The 21,659-nt window shown below is 38.4% G+C and overlaps 1 protein-coding gene across 1 annotated transcript in view; it reads left to right on the top strand.

The window, feature by feature from the left end:
* Positions 1–21,659, top strand: part of sorcs3 (sortilin related VPS10 domain containing receptor 3) — a 205,812-nt gene that overhangs the window by 164,001 nt on the left and 20,152 nt on the right. Inside the window, exons 11-18 of the mRNA XM_017433896.3 lie at positions 2,582–2,684; positions 4,720–4,796; positions 5,593–5,684; positions 6,871–6,978; positions 8,302–8,419; positions 8,496–8,629; positions 10,296–10,409; positions 13,157–13,328. Coding sequence (XP_017289385.1) covers positions 2,582–2,684; positions 4,720–4,796; positions 5,593–5,684; positions 6,871–6,978; positions 8,302–8,419; positions 8,496–8,629; positions 10,296–10,409; positions 13,157–13,328 — 918 coding nt within the window. The remainder of the gene's footprint in view (positions 1–2,581; positions 2,685–4,719; positions 4,797–5,592; positions 5,685–6,870; positions 6,979–8,301; positions 8,420–8,495; positions 8,630–10,295; positions 10,410–13,156; positions 13,329–21,659) is intronic.

Genomic DNA, 21,659 nt, shown 5'->3' with positions numbered 1-21,659 from the left:
GCATCTTTAAATTAGTACACAACTTGTCAAATCTTGAAAACATTTCTGAATAAAAAACAGGACTGCAAAGGCTTGCTGGTTTCAAGTTAGCCTTTATGAGATGCTGCTCTTTAATCAAAACAAAAGGAAGCACAGGTCTGTATCATGCTTCTGTTGAACTGTGTGTGAAATGTTGACTGCATGAAATGACTAATTTAACAGCAAACATTGTGATCTGATCTTAGAAAGTAACAAGTCTTATTTTTTCTAGATGTGGGCACAAAAAGTTTGTTTAAATTTAGTGGTGAAACCCTTAGTTTACGCAGGTAAATGCAATTTCTGCAGGAGAAACATGTTTGGACACATCTCCCAACCGGATCTCTCCGTGTGGTTCAAATCAATCAGGTAACCTTTGAATTGTACCAAACCAGGCTTCACTTTAATTTGACAGGCTTTTAAGCAATTTAGGAAAGAGTTCGCAGACAGTTTGCCTTCCTAGCTTTTATAGGAGCTGCATTAAAATCACACAATCTCTGAAAAACAAACAAACAAACAGCATACCATGTAAGAACTGAAGCTTGGACCAAACAGGACAATGATCAGCTGATCTACAACAGAACGGTCCAGAACCAGAACCTCAGAGAGCTGAGCAGAAACCAATGAGCTGAAGCAACGCTGGAAAGAAGAGTGGGCCACAACTCCTCCACAACCATGAGAGAGACAAACAGGAACCAATGAGCTGAAGCAACGCTGGAAAGAAGAGTGGGCCACAACTCCTCCACAACCATGAGAGAGACTGATAAAGTCATATAGAAGATAAATATTTCAAGTTTTTCAAGTCTTCTTTTTCTTTGGCTCTCTGTTTTGGTTGAGGCAGCAGAAGAAAGACTATGGAGGATAAGGAGAATAAAAGAAGAATCTCATGAATTTACAATCATATTAATATTAATGTTATGTCCAGGTGGGACATCCCAATAAAGTTAGTATTTTCATTTTATAACTTACATGAAATCAACTAAATAAAAAGGGTCTCTAAATAAGGCGCAGAAGATGGCAAATGTGATGAATATTTAAATTTCTTGAAAAAGGAGATAATGAAGTCCCAGAAGCTGAAGGAACAACTGGACCGGATGTGAAAGTCTAAATCCTTAAAGATCCCCTCGGTGAGGAGTACATAATAGATGGAGACTCCAAACTGGAAAAACTTTGGTTCGGTTTGGTTCAACTTATCTGAAAAAAATGGGAGATTTTGTAATAAATTATCAGTTTCAATAGTGCTGGCTGCAAGTAGAATGTCTTAAAGATTGCTAAATGCTCATCCTAACTTTGCCTGATCATCATGACCAAATAATCAGCATGGCTCCCTGACAGAATCAGTTGGGTGACAAAAGTGCTTCAGTTTAAAGTGTTTGTTTCTTTGTTTGCACTCCACTCATATTATGTCTGTACTTACATCGAGCTGTGGAAGAGATAAAAGTACATCTATGCATGGGAAGAGTAAAGATGGCTCTCGAGGAAAAACAGGTAAAATTTTCCCTTTACTTAAGTTCAGCTCTTGTTTGCATAGCTCCGATTTACAACACAGAAAAGACTAGTTAAACTATGTCAAGTTTAAAAACCATCACATTCGAGACATCCAGTCCAAATCTACCCACAAGAAGTGCAGTTCATGTAAGTGGGATCCATTTTACTGCGTCAGTGTTTTTAAAATGCCAACTTGTAAATAAAAGTGTGGCTTCAGAAACCAGATTGTATCAAATCTTTGCTTTAATCCAACATGCCGGCCGTTTAGGAAACGCTGGACAACAACAGGGACAACTTCCAACAGAAGCAGACTCACGATGGGACGCCGTCTGCCTCGACCCGTCGGGGTGACACGAGAGCAGAGAGAGAAAACGAGGCAGACTTGGTGCCAGAGTGATGGATCCAGATCGACTGCATGTGTTAACATTCTGTCCTCATTAGACAGCCTCCCTACAAGTAAAACTAACAGGCTGGCTGTTAGCAGGAATCATGTTTTGAGACATTAGCAAGACTTCATGCTGCTTAAGAGGTGATTTCAGGGCCATGCGGTGAGGCTTCCAGGTTTCCTGTGATTGCACATTCATGTGACATTTTAATTACTGCCATAGATTCCTTTTGATTACCCTGTTCAGTCCCACTGTTCTGATGTCCTCTCACTGGTGACATGCTGTCTGCTGCCAGGATGAAAGCAGACATTGTTTTTCTGCTCTGTGAGCAATTGTAATTGTATTCCGTTGTGTGCATGCCTTCGAGGCTTGGCTTCATACTTTAATGCAAATTTTATTGCTCTTTGTATTATTGACAGATTAAATGCAATTAGCAAAACTTCTGAAAGCACAAGTTGTTCTTTTTTGGAAGACTAATGAATAAGGCCTTTATTTAATTGTTTTTCATTTTTCTGTCCGTATCGTTTTCAAATGTCAGAGCTGAACTTCTTCTACCTGTTGGATAATTAAATAAGCTGATACGTCCTGTCAATATATTCAGAAATCCAACCTGAAGAACTGTTTTTTCCCCACATAAACTGACTTTTTAGTTTAAAGCTGGATTAATTAATTTATTTATTCTTCTTTTTCAGCCATTTTGTTCCCTTCATCTTCAGTTGCAAATGTCAGAGAATCCTTATGTGTCGGGAACCATCTCCAGCAAGAGTTCAGCACCAGGAATCATAGTCGCCACAGGTGAGGAGAACCATTAAAGCACAGGGCCATGGGTTATAACGTACATCTAAACTAAAAGCCCCAAACTGAAAAACTTAAACGTTGTGTAAATAATTGTAAATAAATCATTTGCAAATCTCAAAAACTAATTTTAATTACAATGGAACATAGTAAGTATACTAAATGTTGACGTTATACCATTTTTGTGAAAATAAATTGAATTTATTGGTCTCAACACATCTCAAAACTGTTTAGGCGGGAGCAACAAAAGGCTGTAAAAGTAAGTGGTATGAATCAGAACAGCTGGAGAAGCATTTTACAGTTAATTAGGTTAATTGGCAACAGGTCAGTCAGAGGACTTAGAGAGGCTGAACCCCTCAAAAGTAAAGATTGGGTTCACCAGTCTAAAAGATTGATATTTCAGAATAATGGTCCTCAATGGAAAATTTGTAAGATTTTGAACATCCTATCATCTACAGTCCATAATATAATCAAAAAAATTAAAGAATCTGCAGAAACCTCTGACCTCAAAGGACAAGGCTGACAGTCCGTGATCTTCAGGTCCTCAGGGGCCACTGCATTAAGACCAGGTTCTGGTTCTGGTTCTGCTCAGGAACACTGTCTGTAAACAGTTCACCGTGCCGTCCACAAATGGTGCTTAAAGCTCTATCAGGCAAAGAAGAAGCCAGATGTGAACAGATGTGGCTCCTCTGGACCAAAGAGGAGAACTGTTCTGAGGTCAGCCTGCCTCTCTGATGGTATGGGGGTGCATTAGTGCCTCTGGCATGGGCAGTATCTACAGGTTTTAGACCAACATATGCTGTTTAACAGCTAGATTCTTCCATCAGAGCAGAATGGGACAACATTCCCTCTAAAACCTCCAGCAGCTGCTCCCTTCAGGTCCAGATGTTTACGGACTGATGGGAGAAGAAGAGAAGATGCTTCAGGGGAAACATGGAGCTGAAACAACATTTTGAGATGTGTTGCTGCCAAAAAAAATATTTTAAATTCTAATTAATTGTATTTGTTTATTCTGTTCCACTGCGGATGGAATGTGTTCTTGTGCAAATTATTGCATTCTAATTTTATTTACATTTAACAAACAACTCAACCTTTTTGGAGCTGTATATAAAAGCCTCACATTTTGTGAGACCCGTTTAATCTTAACTCCAACTTCTTGCATTATTGAAACACAGAACTGCTCCCCGCATTGACCCAATGACCCCACCATGGTCTCTGACTGTCTCAGCAGCTTTTTTTTGTTTTTGCTTCACTCACTGCAGGTTTTTTTCCTCTTCCTCCTCAGGATGAATGTTGAATCATGTTTCTACGCATGCTGGTGACATATAATCGTGCAGTAATGTGCATATGCCAGAAGGGCCTCACTTTGCTTTCTGATGTGTCTGCAAATACAAAGGAATAAAGACAAATGAGGCAAAATTGATCTGTTCACACCAGTTTGCTTTTTTTGACGAGAGTGTGCACATTTATGATTAAGTATTTATTTATTTTACTTTGTTGTGTAAAAATGCTGAGTAATCAGAAAGCTCGGCTGCAGGGTGTGTATCAGTGTGTGTGTGCTTGTTGCGCTGGGAGAGACTTTGCTTTGGCACTGTGATTCACTTAGCCCACTGCTCCTTTTAAGATGTCAGCTGGTGCAGAGATTATTTTTCCAACATGACAAACACCATGCAGATCAAACACATGCCTATTTACTGAGCCATGGCCCAGATATCAGAGCGGGACAAGAAAGCAGTTCCCTCTCTGCACACTCACATGATAAATCCTTGGAGGATGGAAGAGAACAGTTACAACACAGCCAAAGAGGGAGAGATCTCCTCCACATCTCACATGGATGTATGCACAAAATATATATTTCCATGGAGTTGAACCTGAGGAAATTAAATTAAGGAACAGCAAGCGGATCTGGGAAGCAAGCCAAAAAATATAAATCTTAGACACGATGTGGTGCGTGTAACTATTTATCTGTGTGACCTCATTATGGTTTTACTGATCACATACAATAAATTCAGTAATTTCATTTTTTCCACTGCAGGAAATATTGGAGCAGAGCTGTCGTACAACAACGTTGGCATGTTTGTTTCATCGGATGCAGGAAATAGCTGGAGACCGGTGAGATGACAGACATTAAATCATTTTACCATCTGTCACAATGTACCAAGAACCTGGAACAGAGTGGTTAAAAGTATGAACACGTGCGGCTGCACGAGCTCTGACTATAGTCTGGGTTTTTCCTATTAAAGCAAAAAGGATCTGGATGACTCATTTTTAATAATAAAACAAAACAAAATAACTAAACAAACAAACAAATAAAATCAATGTACTTTTATTGTATTCATGTTTATGAAAGAATTTCCAAATATTTAGTTTAAGCAATTAAAAAAAAATGTTTTTTATTATTTTTATTTATTTTTTTTGTCATTCCTGCAGTGCTGCTGCCAGTCTTGGTCAGGTCTCTCCTGAAAAAGAGATTTTTTTTTTTTTTTTATCCCAACAAGATGGTTAAATAAAGGTTACAACAACATTGTTATTGTTATTATCATTTTATTAGTATTATTTTATTGCAGCTATTAGTTACCTGAAAACTAGCTAGCATTGGAAGACTAGTCAGCATTCAGACCAACAAGTGAAAATAAAAAGTTTAGGCTAGTTTTTACAGTGCACTTTATCATTATCACTAGATTTGTTTTTGAAACCAGTGAAAGTGACTTTTAAGTGACTTTATTGGTTGAAATCCTAATAACTTGTGGACAGATTGATGGATCCAGGGTCTCTTTTCTCTGCTGGCATCACATTTCAGATCTGGTTGCTTCAAAAGGCTTCAAATAATTACTGTATATCATCAAACTTCTGCATGTGTCATTTCCTGTTGAGTTTTGTAACTTGTTTTTTTCTTGTGTTTGCTCAGATTTTTGAAGAGGAGCACAACATTTGGTTTTTGGACAAAGGAGGAGCTCTTGTTGCTGTAAAACAGCCATCAGTGCCAACCAAACATTTGTGGTATGTCCATTCAGAGATTTATTTTTAACATTTTACCTTACTTGCATTGCTTTTTTTCTATTTTAAATCTTTATTCTGAGGGTAAATCAACCTTTATGGTTTAAGAAGAGATGTGACACTTGATCCTTTTACTGTTACACTTTGACTATGTAAAAAAAAAAAAGAAAGGTGCAGGCAATCTCATTTGAGAGTTTTTTTTTAAGCCACTTATCATTAGTAACCAGAAGTGTAAGCACCCCCTCACACACACACCGTTTTTTTAGTGTTTCCATTAACAAGTTCCCGTCCTCTTGCCAAATCGGATGCTTATGCTTTGCTTCAGTGCAGGCTAATCCAAGTGAGACCAGATCTGTTCTCCACTCGTTTTTGCAACAATTTTGAAATTAGTTCTAGAACCAGTGAAGTGTGGCCTACTGGGTTTTTGTCTCCCACCCAATTTAAGTGGGATGGCAGAGGAGATTAAAAACAGGCTCGTGCGTCTTCACAGCCACTGTACGGCAGTGATGGAGACGTATTGTTTTCACAGCCGGTGTTCGGTTAAACACTTCCTGTAACAGGTGCACATCACTGCTTCTTCTGTTGCCGGTGCTTTTAGCTGAGTGACAGCAGAGAGCTTTTTGAGGCAACATGGGGGATTTTTTTTCATGCTGTGTTTCAGTCCATGTCAAATCCTGCTACTTCTAGTTGTTCTCACCTCAGCACCGATGTTGATAAGCTGTCAGAATCAATAAAGCCCAAGACCCGATGATGAAAGTTGTCCAGTTTTTTTTTTTTTTTTCTGTCTTATTCTCCCTGTGCACTTTTGTACTTGAACATGAAACAGTTCTATTCTAGTCTTGTTTTCTCACCTTCGTGCCAACTTTATACTCAGAAAGTGACAGTTTTTTTTTCCTTTTTGGCATTAAGACCTTTTCTCTTTTCATGTTTTCTGCATACAGTTTTCTGCACCTTTGCTTTGTTATCCACACTGACGTCTCCTAAATATCCCTTTAATGCTCAGCCTTTTGATATTTACCCCAAGCTACAGTAGCTAATTGCACAGAGACTCTGAGACTCCTCTGCTGAGACGAGCCACTCATTTTGATCCCCACCTAAACCCTCCCCTATGACCAGGCTTTAATGGGGAGTGTCTGTTTCCGTGCCGTTGCTGTTGCCGGGTTTGTGATGGCGACGTGTTCTGACACAGGGTCAGCTTTGATGAGGGGAGGCAGTGGACCCAGCACAGCTTCTCTTCGGTTCCTCTGTTTGTGGATGGAGTCCTGGTGGAGGCTGGAGCTGAGAACCAAATCATGACGTAAGTACCAAAGGTGTTATAACGTGTTGGTCCTTGTAGGGGGCCATGTGAGCGGGGTGAATGGATTCTGTCTAGTTTATTTTTCTCTAGAAAAACTAACAAGCAAACAATGGAGAACCCCTAAATAAATACTTAGTTTTTGTTGTAATTTTTCTTTATCAGGTCATTTATCTAAGGGTCAGTAATGGGTCCTGTGTGGGTCACAGCTCCGGTGGAAATTAATCTGTTCCAATGAAAGTTACATCATGCTAGAACTTCAGCCATTATTCTTACGAGTCAGAACCTTAATAAAGTTGGTCAGTGAATGTTCCCTCATCTTCCAGCTCTGTATGAGTGTGTGTGTGTGTGTGTGTGTGTGTGTGTGTGTGAACTGGTGAATGAGAAACACTGTAAAATGCTTTGCAGAACCTGGTGAAGTTAAAATGTTCCCATTTGATTGGAGGTGAAGCAGTGCCGTGAAATCTTTAGACTTCTATTTTTCTTAAAAGGCTGTAAAAAATCTTCCCTAAGTCTTAATTTTGACATAAACAAAATAATAATCACAAACAGTATAAACAGCTGTAAAACTACATAAAGTTTAGGTTATAAAGAATTATTTGGACTGTTGTTATAACAGATAGATAATCGCTACAAATTAAGATTACATTTGTTGTGGACCCTTTGGAAAAGCTGAGGATGTAATGTCAGTGATGGTGGTTAATAACTGTTTAGGGACAGATTTATTATCTTAGGTGGATTTTCATCTCTAATTTTTAGATGCATTTTGTTGTGAATTTAAAGAAGTTAATGAAAGTAACTCACATTTTTCATTTAAAGCAAATTGAGACATTAATAGAACAAAGTCACATGACTGATTTTAATTAGGGACACTGTTTTATTTTATTTATTGTTTATTTATATAGGAACAAGTGCTAAGTATTAACAAATATCGTGAACTAACATTTATAGCCTAGACTAATTTGCAACGCTTGTCTCCAGCTAGGCTTTACAAACATAAAAATAACTTAAAAATCAGTTTAATAGGAGATTTAAAAGAATAAAGCATTATACTAATAAGGACACTGCATTAAAAGAATCATATTTAATGTTTTTAAGTAGTTGCTAAGATTGAAAGGCCCTACATTTTCTCTCTGAAAGGTCAAAAGATAAATAAATATATAAAAAGGTCTAAGAATATTCTTAAAAGGGTTAAAGACTTATGTTTGACTGATCTTTCAGGTACTTCTCTTACCTTTCCAAGTTTTCCACCTTGCTGCTGCTGGGAAAATCCTCCCGTCTGTTACAGAAAGTCAGTTTATTGATATTTGTTGTTTATCTCTGCAGTGTTTTTGGACATTTCAGTCACCGTTCTGAGTGGCAACTCATTAAGATAGACTACAAGTCCATCTTCAGCAGAAAGTGCACGGAGGAGGACTACCAGACTTGGCACCTGCACAACCAGGTGAAGTAAGCCTCTGTTGGAGCGGGGACGTTGGTAAAGTTCAGGCTGTAGAACCTTGTGATTATTGTGCCAACAGGGCGAACCGTGCGTGATGGGTCAGAAGCAGATTTACATGAAGCGCAGGCCTGGAAACTACTGCATGCTGGGACAGGACTACTCCAGAATCCTCTCAGCCGAGTCCTGTATTTGCCGCGCCCATGATTTTGAATGGTAAGATGGTGTAAGCCTTTGTTCAGTGGCTCTTTTCTTCATAATTGTGAAGGAGGATTATGTTCCTCTCCATTGTCTGCTAAAGGAGAACCTCATTAACAGCAGTGTTTGTTCTCCAGCGCTGCCACACGTGTCGAAGTTTCAAATGAAGTGCATGATTTTACTAATCCGTTCAGGAATTTTCACTTCCTAGCGCTTGAATTGTTTAAAAATGAGCAGCTGTCAAATATGATTGAGACTCAACAGGTTATTTAATAAAATGCTGCATCCAATATAAAGAGAAAATATCTGACCTTGTAATAAACAGCTGCCCTTCAGTAGCAATTTGTTCACTTGAAGTGCATCCATCCAGTGACCATTAAATCCCCTCTTCAGTCCACTTAAAGCTGCTCTTTAGAGCTGATCCCGTCTGTCGGAGTCCTGTAACTTAACAAGCTGCAAACAAGCAAATAAATTGCACAGATTGGAAAATATGGTTGATTTGACCTGCAGTCAGATTCACTACATTCCTACATCTGCACGACTGTCCGAATGATTTTATAATGACCTCGTTCAGGACTAAATTTACTGAGTGGGTGCAATTTTTTATTTTGGTCTTGTGGAAACTAGAGATGTTTATGGCCATTTAAAATAATTAGATAAGGGAGTAATGGCAGTGTGTTGTCTTTTATAGATGAAATGACTTCAGCTACTGAAAGATCAGCTGACAAAAACAGATTCTTAAATGGTTTAACTTTTCATTTTAGATGCATTTTTTAACTGTTTAGGCAAAACCCATTTCACATGACCAAGTTCCACTTTTTAAATTATCTGAAGTTGGACAAGATTTACTCTTAAAACCTAACTTTGTAACATCTGTTAGCAAGCTTGCTCATTCAGACCACGTGGGGATGTAAATGTTTTAATTTGTATGCAAATCCTAACAGGCTGAAGTTTTTTTTTTATCTTGTAATGGCAGGAAACAAACAACTAAAAAAGCCGTCCCAACATTTAGCACTTATCTAAATAGTGTTTATAAAGAGGGCAGAGAGCAGGCGCTAATTGGTTTGTTTTTAATATGCTTAAAGTTTGTTAGAATTATTTACCATGTCTAGGTTCATCTCATTCTGCCCATCTTGCTCCGTTTGTCTCTGCAGATGATTTCTTAGTTTAGAGAATCCAGCAGAAACTCTCACAGATCATAATGACTCCACCCAGCACCACAAAAATCCTTTTAATGCCCTTACCTTGACAGTTTCCTAATGACTAATTCACACTGTTGTAATCACAGAATGAAAACGGACGAGTCAGCTGCTGGCTTGTTGGTTTTGTTTATTTGTTTTGCCTTTGTAATTACCTGATAAATCAATGTCACAAGCATTATGAGAATGGACACATGCTTTCTTTCCTTGGTCGCATGTAAATCATGTGCTGATTGGAAACACTGGCAGGTTTCTGACAGTTAGCCATTCCTTTTTTACACCAGCAAACCTTTGCCCCGAGGCAACTTCACACTCCTGGGGACCATTTTTCACCACAAGCCTTAATCAATACGTAATAATGATGCATCCCTGTGACGGACATGCCTCTAATCAGCAGCTGGAGAAGACTACGATGTGCACTGTTGGAAAATATGTCCCTTTACACCTGCTGATATTGATCTGGTGCTGCATTTGTTGTCTGACAGCGATTATGGATACGAACGGCGCAGCGATGGAAACTGTCGACCGGCGTTCTGGTTCAACCCTTCCACCGTGTCCAGAAGCTGCAGCCAGGGTCAAAACTACTTCAACAGTACCGGGTAAGAGCCGATGATGTACTTTTACAAGCAGTTTCTTTACATGGAACAAATGAAGGTTTTTTTTTTTTTTTAAAGAAATGGGATTTCAGAGCAGATACTGATCTATATTATCTGGCAAGAAGAAGCTCACAGTCTAGCTCTAAAACTCATTTCTGTAAATGTCTGTTTATTTGAAAAAAGAGCTTTCAAAGTTAGCAGCATTAAAAGGAGCACTTTCTTGACCTCTTTATTGATCCCATACTGTTGATGGGTCAAATCTGCTTCTGAAGATTCTTTTACTCCCATTTTATGAAGTTAGATTAGTGTCAAATATTCACAAATGTGTAAAAGATTTGTATGCATACAATAACATCCACAGATTCACAAATGCATACTGCAAGATTCAAAAACTGATAACAAATTTTTCAAATGCACACATTTCAAATTACACAAGTAGGAATTTGTTACGCATTCAGATTGTGAAACGCACCTTATTGAATCAAGGATCAGTCAGCATGAGGACAGGGATCAGCTTACCTGTGCATGACACTTTTTGAGATTTTCCTCAGTTTCCAGATGTTTATATTTAATACTTCGTTCAAGGTTGGTGAACAGCTGGGACATCTGCACCCAACTGTCAGACATGGATAACCTCTGTTCTATATAATCTAAGATAAATAGTGTAACTTGTTTAATCCCATTGGCAACAACAGTTGCCTTTAATCTTTCTACATGAACATTCAGCTCAAACTCACTTCAGAAGATGGACCATGTGGTGGACACCCCATCATTGTATCCTCTGTTCACTGGTAGAGGCTTGGGTGCTGCCACATGAGGATACTGCTGCTGTTGACAGTTTTCCTGTAGGATTCCAGAAGAAGAATAGCCTACCCATTATTGGGAAGTTTTTTTCGGGTATACAGTTCACAAAATTAACAGTTTTGGAATCCAGTAACTTCAGTGTAAGCATGTTTTAACGTAGGGTTTATGAGATACTGTGCAGAAATACACCGTTTCCAATAATCCAGTAAATCTTACAAGTCCCAGATATCCCAGCTTTTCACCAACCTTGAACACAGCATTACATTTGAGAGTCTGGAGTGTGAAGAAAGTCTCAAAAGTCACATGCACTGGCAAGCTGATCTATGTATTGACCCGTTCACCTGTGCACAGCAGCTGATGCGTGCACATGCATTTAACAGTTTTTTTTTACTGTAGTAAATTCCTATTTGTGCAATTTGAAATGTGCATGTTTGAAAAGTTTATTCATTTTTGAATTTTGTTGTACATATACAGACGGACGGATCTTTTGACTTTTTTATCTCCGTACAAATTCGTTACTTTTACCATAAACTGATGATCAGCATTTTATCTGAAAGTGAACACTGGAAGCATTTGTGAGGAAAAAAATAGGGATTTAATTATAATTTATTCTTTAATCAAAGGTCTTACAATCTTCATAAATGCAACAAATGCTATTTGTAGCCATACTGTTATATTAGTCTGTCAATTTGCCACCTAGTAAAAAAACTAAAAACAGCCGAACAGTATGCTGAGTTTAACAAACTGTCCCTCAGCAGAATGTGAGATGGTTATAAAAATTTAACCTTAAGCTTTGTTTTCACCAGCACATTTCTTTACTGTAATTATTTTATTTTTAGTTGTTTTAGACTCAGTTACAGCTACATAAAGGAAGACTGTCTGACTGGATTTTGTGTGTTGCGTCATGATATATATACTTATCATCCAGATTCATGTTTTACCAACATCATATAGTGTATTAAAACCCACTAGAATAACATCAAAAATCATTTTCCTGGATTACAGACAAAATGTGCTGCATTCAAAAGCATCAAAACCTTCTGAAATGCAGTACATCAGCCTGAAGAATGTGCTGGATGACCCTAAAATATACAGATTTTATGTTCTTCTGTGTTCTTCTATTTATTCTCCTGAAAATGAATGAATTGAGATATTTTGGGGCACTGGGACAATTAATCTGTCATGAATAGATGCAACAAGTGAAATACATGAGTATCTGCAGCACAGTTTATTAAAATGGCCACAAATAGATCCACCAGTATGTGTTGAAGATTGTGTTTTCTTACAAGTCTTTGTTTTGCTGCAGAGAGCAGAAAAACTGTATAAAACATGATAAAGATCACAACACATGACAACTGGAGACTGGAACCTCAGACAAAAGCCCGTTTCTGTTTACAGAAGAGGCAGAGATCCATCAGCTTCTTAAAGAGGTGTCCTATTTTGTAGGAGAATATTTCAACCACCACCCTCTGAGTTACAATCAAAACCCAGGTGAACATTTGAAACACTAAAGCTGAACAAAATGTCCCAAAAACAAACCAATATTTTGGTGTCTTTGCTGTAATCATTTACATTTCCTGACGAGCCGTTTTCCTTCGCTGTGCTTGAGGAATGTGTCCTGTGTGTTAGTTCTGGAGACACCCCAGGGGAGAAACACCTTACGAAGCTTAATCACAGCAACAGTGTTTTATTCACTGCCGCTCTGATTAAACTTCCCATGGTGTCACAGCCTCTGACACAGCTTGTCTTGTCAGTTGTCATCTTTTCCCAGAGGCTGTTAACACACTGCAGCTGCACTCTGCTGAGTTCAGCTCCTACCATCAGCCACAAGCTCATGGAGCATCTAATGGATTAGTTTAGAAAATATAAAATACATGTCTGAGTTATGGACTCAACCAGAAGTTAAAGAATTCCTCCATATATTTCTCTTTTTGTATTGCCAAAAGGTACCGTAAAGTGGTGTTGAACAATTGCACTAAAGGAGTTAAAGAAATGTACACGGCGAGGAAGCAGCAGTGTCCCAACAGACCTCCAAAAGGACTCGTGCTGACCACCAAAGATGGAAAACTCACTGCCAACATGGGCAACAATGTCACCTTTCTGGTGCATCTGGATGAGGTGAGAACAAACAGCATTTCTCCTCGACTGGAACACGGGTATGCGTGAAACAGTCTTTATTAAGGATGCCAAATCAAAAGCATTGAGTTCTGTTTCCATCACCTTCTGCAGCTTTGGAGGGAAATGCAAAATGTGCATCTCAGTCAGGACTAGAATACTATGACTTTAAATAGCAGTACCATAATATGCCATAGATAAAATTCACAAAAAGTAAGAAATGTCCCCATAGACAACAGTGGGGTTTAGCTCTTTTTGGAGCTCTGCAGTTCAGACTGACTTCGCAGAAGAAACATAATTCAGAGTTTAAACAACAGAAAGTTAGGCTTTTTGAGAAGTTTTTACAAAATTACAGAATAAGTTTTATGATTTTATCACAGAATGTTTAATTTCAAGTCTGATGATGTAAAACATGAATTGTTTTTCTTCAAACTCTTCTTATTCCCACAATCTTTACACTTCTTATCCAGTTTATACATCAAACTGTAGAAGTTTTAGTTTCTTTCACTTAATGTGTTTCCAATTGCTACAGGACGTATAGTTTTCTCATAAATCCCCCTAACAGGCAGAGTACACAAATTCTCATTGACTTCCATTGTGTCTGAGCTCAAACTGGAAGTGATGACCAAATGCTTCTGCTGCTTATGGTGACTTTTTTGAGGCTTTCTTTGTGCTCTGCATTTCTGGTAACTTGTTTTATCAAGAGTGCCAACAGGAAGTGACAGAAACCAGTATGTGATTACCGCGGTGATCTTAATGAGCCACTGCCAGCAGCTTCACAATTTCTTTTCTCTTCTTTTAAAGGTTATTATACATATATGCATTAAAACAACACCATTTTGTCAAAGCAAGTCCCAAATTCCTGTTGGGCTTCAGAAAGGAAAGTTGATGGATGTTGGAATTTCAGGCAGTAGTTGCATTGGCATCCTTCAACATTTCTTTAGACATCATCTAGTTTAAAAGTTGTTGTTTTTTTCTTCTTGTAGCTGGATTTAGTCTGGTAGGAGGCGGTGGAAATGAGACAGGTATATCAATTACAGTCACTCCACAGTGGGTAATTTATCCTGTCTGCTTATGCAACATTTTTATATGTATCAGAGAAAATATAAGTTCCTATTGTGCACTCAGTGATTAAACATTCAGTATTCCATATGTTTTTAATGAAATGTTTCCCTTTTTCCATCAAGTTGTTTCTATAAACCTAATACTCTGAGAAGTAAAACAACATAAGATTAGTTTTAACAAATGCAAGTACAAAGAAACTGTTATTATACATCTTCACTGACCAACTCAAATCTTGGATTTGATGAAGAAACACTTTGGAAAAACTTGTGAGAAAAAAAAAAAAATCTCACAAAAATGACAACAACCAGTGTTCTGACTGATTTTCCAATCAGTAAATGTTTTGGTGTCTGGGTTATGTATAAAAGAAACAACCTAGAACTCGTCATTTCTGAGCCTGCTGAGAATCAGTTCTAACAAACTTCTCTAAATGTGAAGAATTAAAAACTTTCAGTCTCTACTAAAGAAAAGAATATGGTGAATGATTTGTCATTATTTGAGTTTTAGTTATTTTTCTGTATTTGATTTCATGTTGTGACTCTTGGGTTCTGTGTATTCCTGTCATCTTTGATTCTGTTTTGCTGTTTGCCGATTAGTTTTTCTCGTGTTTCCTGTGCATTCACCTGCCCTCAGCTCAGTTGTACACCAACAGTCTGCCCCGCCCACCTACACCTGTCCTGTGTTACTAATCAGTCACCTGTGTCCTCATCAGCTGCTGCTTTTATAATCTGTTCTTTAGCTTCCGTTACTCGTTGGTTCATTGGATTTGGTTTGTCTCTGCTTAGTGTTTGTCCCCGTTTTATTGATTATCTGTTACGTTTTGTTCCTGCCATGGTCAAGTCCTGCTCCGGTCTTCCTCCACGTATTTCTTTAGTAAGTTTTGGTTTAGTTTGCTGCCTTTTCTTTTTGTTAATAAATCAGTTTTTTTTTTTCTTTTAACTCGACATGAGTCTGCATTCTGGGTTCTCTCTGCACAGATAGTACAAGTCTGGGGAATTCTTTCAGCAAAAAGACAAAATAAATAAAAAAAAAAAAAAAATGCTACTGAATGACCTTGGAGCCAACTGGACAAGAAACCATCCTGACACCATGATCAGTGTATCCACACAGTTGTTCACCACATCCAGAAATGTAACAAACTATTACACAAAGACAAAGACAAACAAACTGTGCAGAAGTCTGGAGTTTTCCATTAATTCTTTCCATTTTCCTAAAAAGCCAGATTGGCTTCCCCCCCCCCCGCCCATCTCTCTCTTTTGTAGCAGGTTTATTCAGTAGTTCTCCAGACTTTTAGTTAGCCATCATGGCTGACCTGCAGATGAGATGGATGAAGGTACCACTGATGCAGAGGCACATGTTGAACATTTTGGAGAGATGTGTTACAATCGAGATGATGTCTCGGATACAGAACTGGACCAGTTTGTGTCCTGTTCTCCTGTGTTGAGCATCATGAAGAGGAGAATCGGGACATGGACAGTTGAGCTGCTTAAATCTGGGATTCAGTCGGAGCGGACACAGAATCCCTGAAAAAAATGCAATAATTAGCATCTTCAGTTTGAAGACAATAGCTAAAAAAAGACTGCTGAAATGCACTTCTGCTTATGTTTTCCTGTATCAAATTAGTACTTTTTAATTCTCTAAATAGATGAGGTTGTTTATTAGAAAAATCACTTCTTTTGTTAAATATTCTGGCAAACTGACCCAAAATGTATTTGAGTTTTTGTTTTATTTTAGAAAATCTTCCCAACTATTTTTGGGCTGAGAATTTTCTTAGACAGCATGTTAGTGTGTGGATAGAAGAGGCAGAAACCAAAGATGGAGTCATGGTCGATATCGTCCTTTTTGTAAAATTTAGTAAAATGCTCAGCCCCTGAAGCACAAGCGTTCGAGTTTGAGTAATGTCTGTTGATTTCTTGGAAAGTCACTGCACTCCAAAGGCTCTGTAAAGTCGAACACAGTCAGCTCCCTCCAAATCACCCACACCACGCAGGAGAACTGAGCCAGAAGCCAAAATAAAAGCCCTCACCAGAGACCCTGTTAGTGAGTGAGTGGTGCTGCCTTCAGAGGCAGGCCTGCCAGGCCAGCAGAAAACTGCTTACATGTTTCAGAGACAGAAGGCACCAGGCGGATATTTGCTGCAGCATTCAGGGCGTTAGCAACAAAACTGTTTTCCTGTCACCTCCTGTGGGGAAATGCAGAGGTCCAGTCGCTCTATCACCATGTAATTAGTTGAATTCCAGAACAGTTTTATTTTTAAAAATTCATTTTTGGAGAAAGGACAGATGCAGAAGGATATGATAAAAGAAAGGAAGGGTTGTGGAATCCTTGTGGCATCAGCCTATTTGAGAAAATTCTCATGATGAATTCAAAGTATAATTTATATTCATGAACTTTATGATAGCTGTATTTCTTGGGGAGAGCAAATGGCCCTAAATATTTAATGAGCAGAGGAGTCTTCGGCTCACATCCACATTTAAAAATAGAATTAGAGTGAAGGAAAAAAAAGGGACATATTTTGGGATAAAATCAGATCTGCATCACTTCTGCTCTTTGTTTTCTTCTGAAACCTTTTATGAAACACAATATTTACACACACACAGATGGATTCAGGTTTCAGAAAGCAGTTGGCAGAGATGTGAGGGGCTCAGCCTGAATCTCAAACAATTCGCTCCACGGGATGGAGGGAGTCGTCTTTATTTAGATGTTTATGGATTTTGTCAAAGTTTGAGAGGAGATAGTTCTTTTAGGAAAGAATTAAAGACAGACAGTTTTGTAGTTTATAATGTGAACAAGAAATTGTCAGTAATATTATGACTCTTATAAGTATATGATTTCAGAAGCTAAACATTGTGACTTGTGTACTGCATGTGATGATATGAATCATTTTATGCAAACTAAATTATGGCTGCACAAAATAGACCAAAAACATGTTTTAAACATGCTCCAAAATTGACGATTTCCCCATACAGCCTAAATGAATTGAAAGCAGAAAAATGTGCAGAAAAGTCTGCTTTCTGGGCTTAGCCTGATATTATTCTGTTTCTGAAAGACCCAAAACATTAAAAATGTTAAGGTTAATGAATGGTTGGAACCCAAAATGCAGGAAGAAACTGTATGTAAAACTAATATAATCCCAAAAAATGAAAAAACAAAAGCTGATGAGGCAGCAACTAAAACTAAATAACAGAAAGAACAGGAGGAATAAAAGCCAGCCGGCACATCGGAGTGAAAATGAACCAGCAGCGAAGCAAAGGAGACGAGCAGCTTTTAAAAGCTGAGGATGATTTGAAAGTGGACACAGGTGAGTGATTAGGAACGAGGGACAGGTGTGGCTGGTGGAGGCAGGCTGACAGAAACTGAGCAGAGGAAAGGTGAACGATTACACACAATTAAACAAAAAACAAACCCAAAGACCCCCAAATCCTCACAAAGAAGAAGCCAAACTCAGATAAATGTTGTTTCTCTCAGTCAGGCTTTCTCCAAAATATTTTCCACTTCTGTGTTTCCCATAATGTTTGCAAGATTTAAAAATTCCAATGGCGCAAAATGTTGTATCCATGCTTTTAGAACATCTTGGTCATTTAAAAATTATTGATTTATAATATAAAATATAATATTTTTATGCTTTTTGTATCACCTTTGGTCAGAAACTCTTTACTTAAAATTATTTAATGTTTTGGCTGTTTGGTTGAATTGTTTTGTAATTGTGACAAAATACAAATTAATAATACAGCATCTTTAAAAACCTTCCAGATTATGTTTTTATCTAACTTACAGTGGGTTTCTCTTTTAAACCAGCAGGTAGAGCAGAATAAATGAGACGTTGACACAGTTAGCTTTGACTAAATAAACCTCCCTGTTGGTTCGCTGCTTCACTGAATCAGTTTTGGCTTCATTTCTTCTGGCAGAGCTGATAAAACCAAAAGCTTTGCCAGCTCTGGATTGAAATTAGACTGCAGACACTCATTACAGCACAATTCCTATTTTCAGCCTTTTCCCTTGTCTTCAGAAATTAAAAAATTCTGTTAATGTAGTTTTCTTTTTGGCTGTAAGGTGTGAAAACCGGTTCATACTTGGTGTCCCTTTCATGCATTTGTCTTTGTGTGCATAAACACTGTTACAGTTATGATAAAAATGAAGAAACGATGTTTTCCAAATGACTAAAAAAGTAAACTCTGTCAAAGTTGCATTTTTTAAACTATGCAAAAGTTGTTATATATATTAAATTCCTAAATAAATTATTTAAATAAATAAATATCCATCAGTCCACCACAAGGACACACAGAAACCAGTGAGACAAACAAGAATTCACACTTAGGTACAATTAAGAGTTACTAATGAACCTAAACCTGCATGTTTTTGGTTTTGTGGGTAAAACCCATGCGTTCACAGGGAGAACATGTAAACTTCCCACCAGGAGGCAAACATGTGACCTTCTCACCGTGAGGCAGCAGCTACAACCACTGTTCTCCCGTGCTGCCTAAATGAACATTATTTTTTATTTCTTCCATAAATACTGATATAATGTTACATTTCTTTTCAAAAATTTAATTTTAGAACCTGATAAGAGTCTGTTTTATTTTGTTCTGGTGTAAAACTTTAAAACTGCATGCAGAAAAAAGTCCAACCTGTGAGTTGTCACGTTTCTGCCTGCAGTTCTGTCAGTTTTATTTTTATCAGCCACTTCTTTTGTTTCACCAAGTCACGTTGAGGAGGAAATGCTCTACAGTTGTTCCTCCACATGTTATCAGTTTTTGTAAAGTCCTTTTTGTCCCTGTAGAAAACATGATGAATTTCCTTCTGACAACAATGTGATCAAACATGGCAGCCGCACAAGGCTGCTGAGGATTCTCAGAGTTCATTTCCAGGTCCTGTGAAGTCACAACATTAGGACTCAATGATTTAATCATATTCTACCATTATTTAATGTCATTTGTTGATAGATGTTCCCCTTTTTTTTACTTTGTTTTGTAATTGTTATATTTCGGACAAACAGAAACATCAGTTGAGTGTAGGAGCCAGTCAGTAGTAACAGTTCCTTCATCCTCCAGGAACTGCCTTCATACTCCTATAGGGCTGGCCATTATCATGCATCAGAAGGAACCAGGACCAGCAAAAGCTCTGATGATTTCATCCTGATACTTGATGGTAGTCAGGGTGCCGTTCTCTAGCCTGTAGAGATTTGTTCTTCCTTCCAAGGATGACGACTCAAACCATCACTGACCCACCATCGAACTGGTTATACTGAAGGTCTTCAGGCAGCATAAGGTGCTCCACGGCGTCTCCAGACCTTTTCACGTCTGTCACATGTGCTCAGGTAGACCCAGCTCTCTTCTGTGAAGAGCACAGACCTGCCAGTTCTGGTGTTTTATGGCGAATTCTATTGGAGCTCCAGGAGGCCAGCCAGTGAGCACAAAGCCCAGAACAGGACGACAGACCCTCAGGCCACCCGTATGAAGTCTGTTTCTGATTGATTGTTCAAAGGCTTTCACACCAGCGGCCTGCTGGAGGTCATTTTGTGTGACTCTCACAGTGCTCACCCTCTTCCTCCTTTCACAAAGGAGTTCACGCTGGTCCTACCGATGGGTTAGGACCTTCTCTGGCCCCGTGCACCTGTCCTACAATAACTGCCTCTGTTCTGGATTCTCAGATTGAAAATTATATTAAGAACATTGATAAGAGGAGACAGTTTTACCAGTTTTTCTTCAATATACGCATGATAAGATTCACGTTTTTTTGACAGAAGGATCCTAATAGTACAAAAACAGCAAAACAGACTGACCCGTTTGCAGTTGGCTTGCTCTGAAATCCACCAGAAAAATAAATATTTTTGACACATTTATGCAAGTTTGCACATCTTATTGATCAACAAATAATTTAAGAATATGAGTTATTCTGATAACAATGAAAATCAGAAGTGAACTTTTGCTTTGAATAAAAAAAACAAACTTAAAGTAAAGTTAGACCCAGAAATGCAGGCATTAGAAAAACTTTCATTAATAACCAAAACAAAAGGCTGTTGCAGCAGCAAACTATAAAGAACTCAATAACTGGAGTTTTCAATTCATGCTTCAGTTTGAGTTTTTTTTATTCAGTTATCTTTGTTTAATCTGGTTTGTTTCCTGTCATTATTCACCTCTCCCCAGTCAGTCACTTGTTTTCCTGCCACGCCCATCTCCACCTGCTCCTCGTTAGTAATCACTCACCTGTGCCCACTTCCTCTAATGACCCTCTGCCTTTAAAACCTGGTCGTCTCCTCCACTCGCTGGTTTGGTTGTTGTTTTTCCTGCTGTCTGGTTACGCTCACATCTCTCTCATGTCTGCAAAAGTCTTGAATTTTGTTTGTCTTGTTTGTTGCTGCCTCGTCAGCTTTTTTTTTAATAAATAAATTTAATTTCTAAGATGAGTCTGCACACTGGATTCATCTTCTTCTCCACCATTCATGACAAAAAGGCTCTTCTGATTGTAAAGGCTGCAGAAGCATGTCCTAGAAGCTCTGATTCAGAAATGTTTCTTTTAGTTTTTTTCAGCAGTATTTTTCCAAATTTATATTTTTGGATCCTTGTTTTGTTTTTTATACAATGCAAGTAATAACCTTTTGTTGGACAATACAACATGGTATCTGGTCTGTCTGCTGCAGATAAAACCAGAAGCATTGTTCTTTTGTTGTTCCACATCACACTGACACTGCAGGTTCAGGTCTGACATGCACCTTAACAAACGCTGGCCTTGTGTATCCAAACCCCTGTCAGTCTGTACAACGCTGCTGTCACTGCGAACCAACAGCAACATCCCAGCCTCAAGGCTCCAGACCGCCAAATGTTTGGATCTGCTCAGCCCTCTGAGACACATGGACACAAAGAGTGACATTTTAGAGACGGGTCAGCGTCACTCTCATGTAGATGAGTGAGTCCCAGTGTGGCTCATGCAGAGCATGAACACAGAAGGCTCTGCAGACACCGAGAGGAGCTGTGTGACACCAAGCCAGAGTCGTGTTTGTGTGCCAGCTCATTACAGTTCTTAACAATACCCACAGTTAAACTGTGGCCTTAGCTGTTTCCTGCTCTTCCCATCCACTTATTAAAAGTATCATCCTCCAGGCAGGGGAACAGGAAACATCCCATTGAGCCTCACACTTTGATGCACACAAACAAGAGACCCAGGTACAGACGGAAACACAAAGAGTAGAAGAAAGAACAGTGAGTTTATTTTTGTTTTATTGTATTCACTGATAAAGATGCCATTCTAATGCAGCACTGCAAACAAAGATCC

This window comes from Kryptolebias marmoratus, linkage group LG3 (assembly GCF_001649575.2).
Source record: "Kryptolebias marmoratus isolate JLee-2015 linkage group LG3, ASM164957v2, whole genome shotgun sequence".
Lineage (NCBI taxonomy): Eukaryota > Metazoa > Chordata > Actinopteri > Cyprinodontiformes > Rivulidae > Kryptolebias > Kryptolebias marmoratus.
This window is presented reverse-complemented; position numbering and strand designations above follow the sequence as displayed.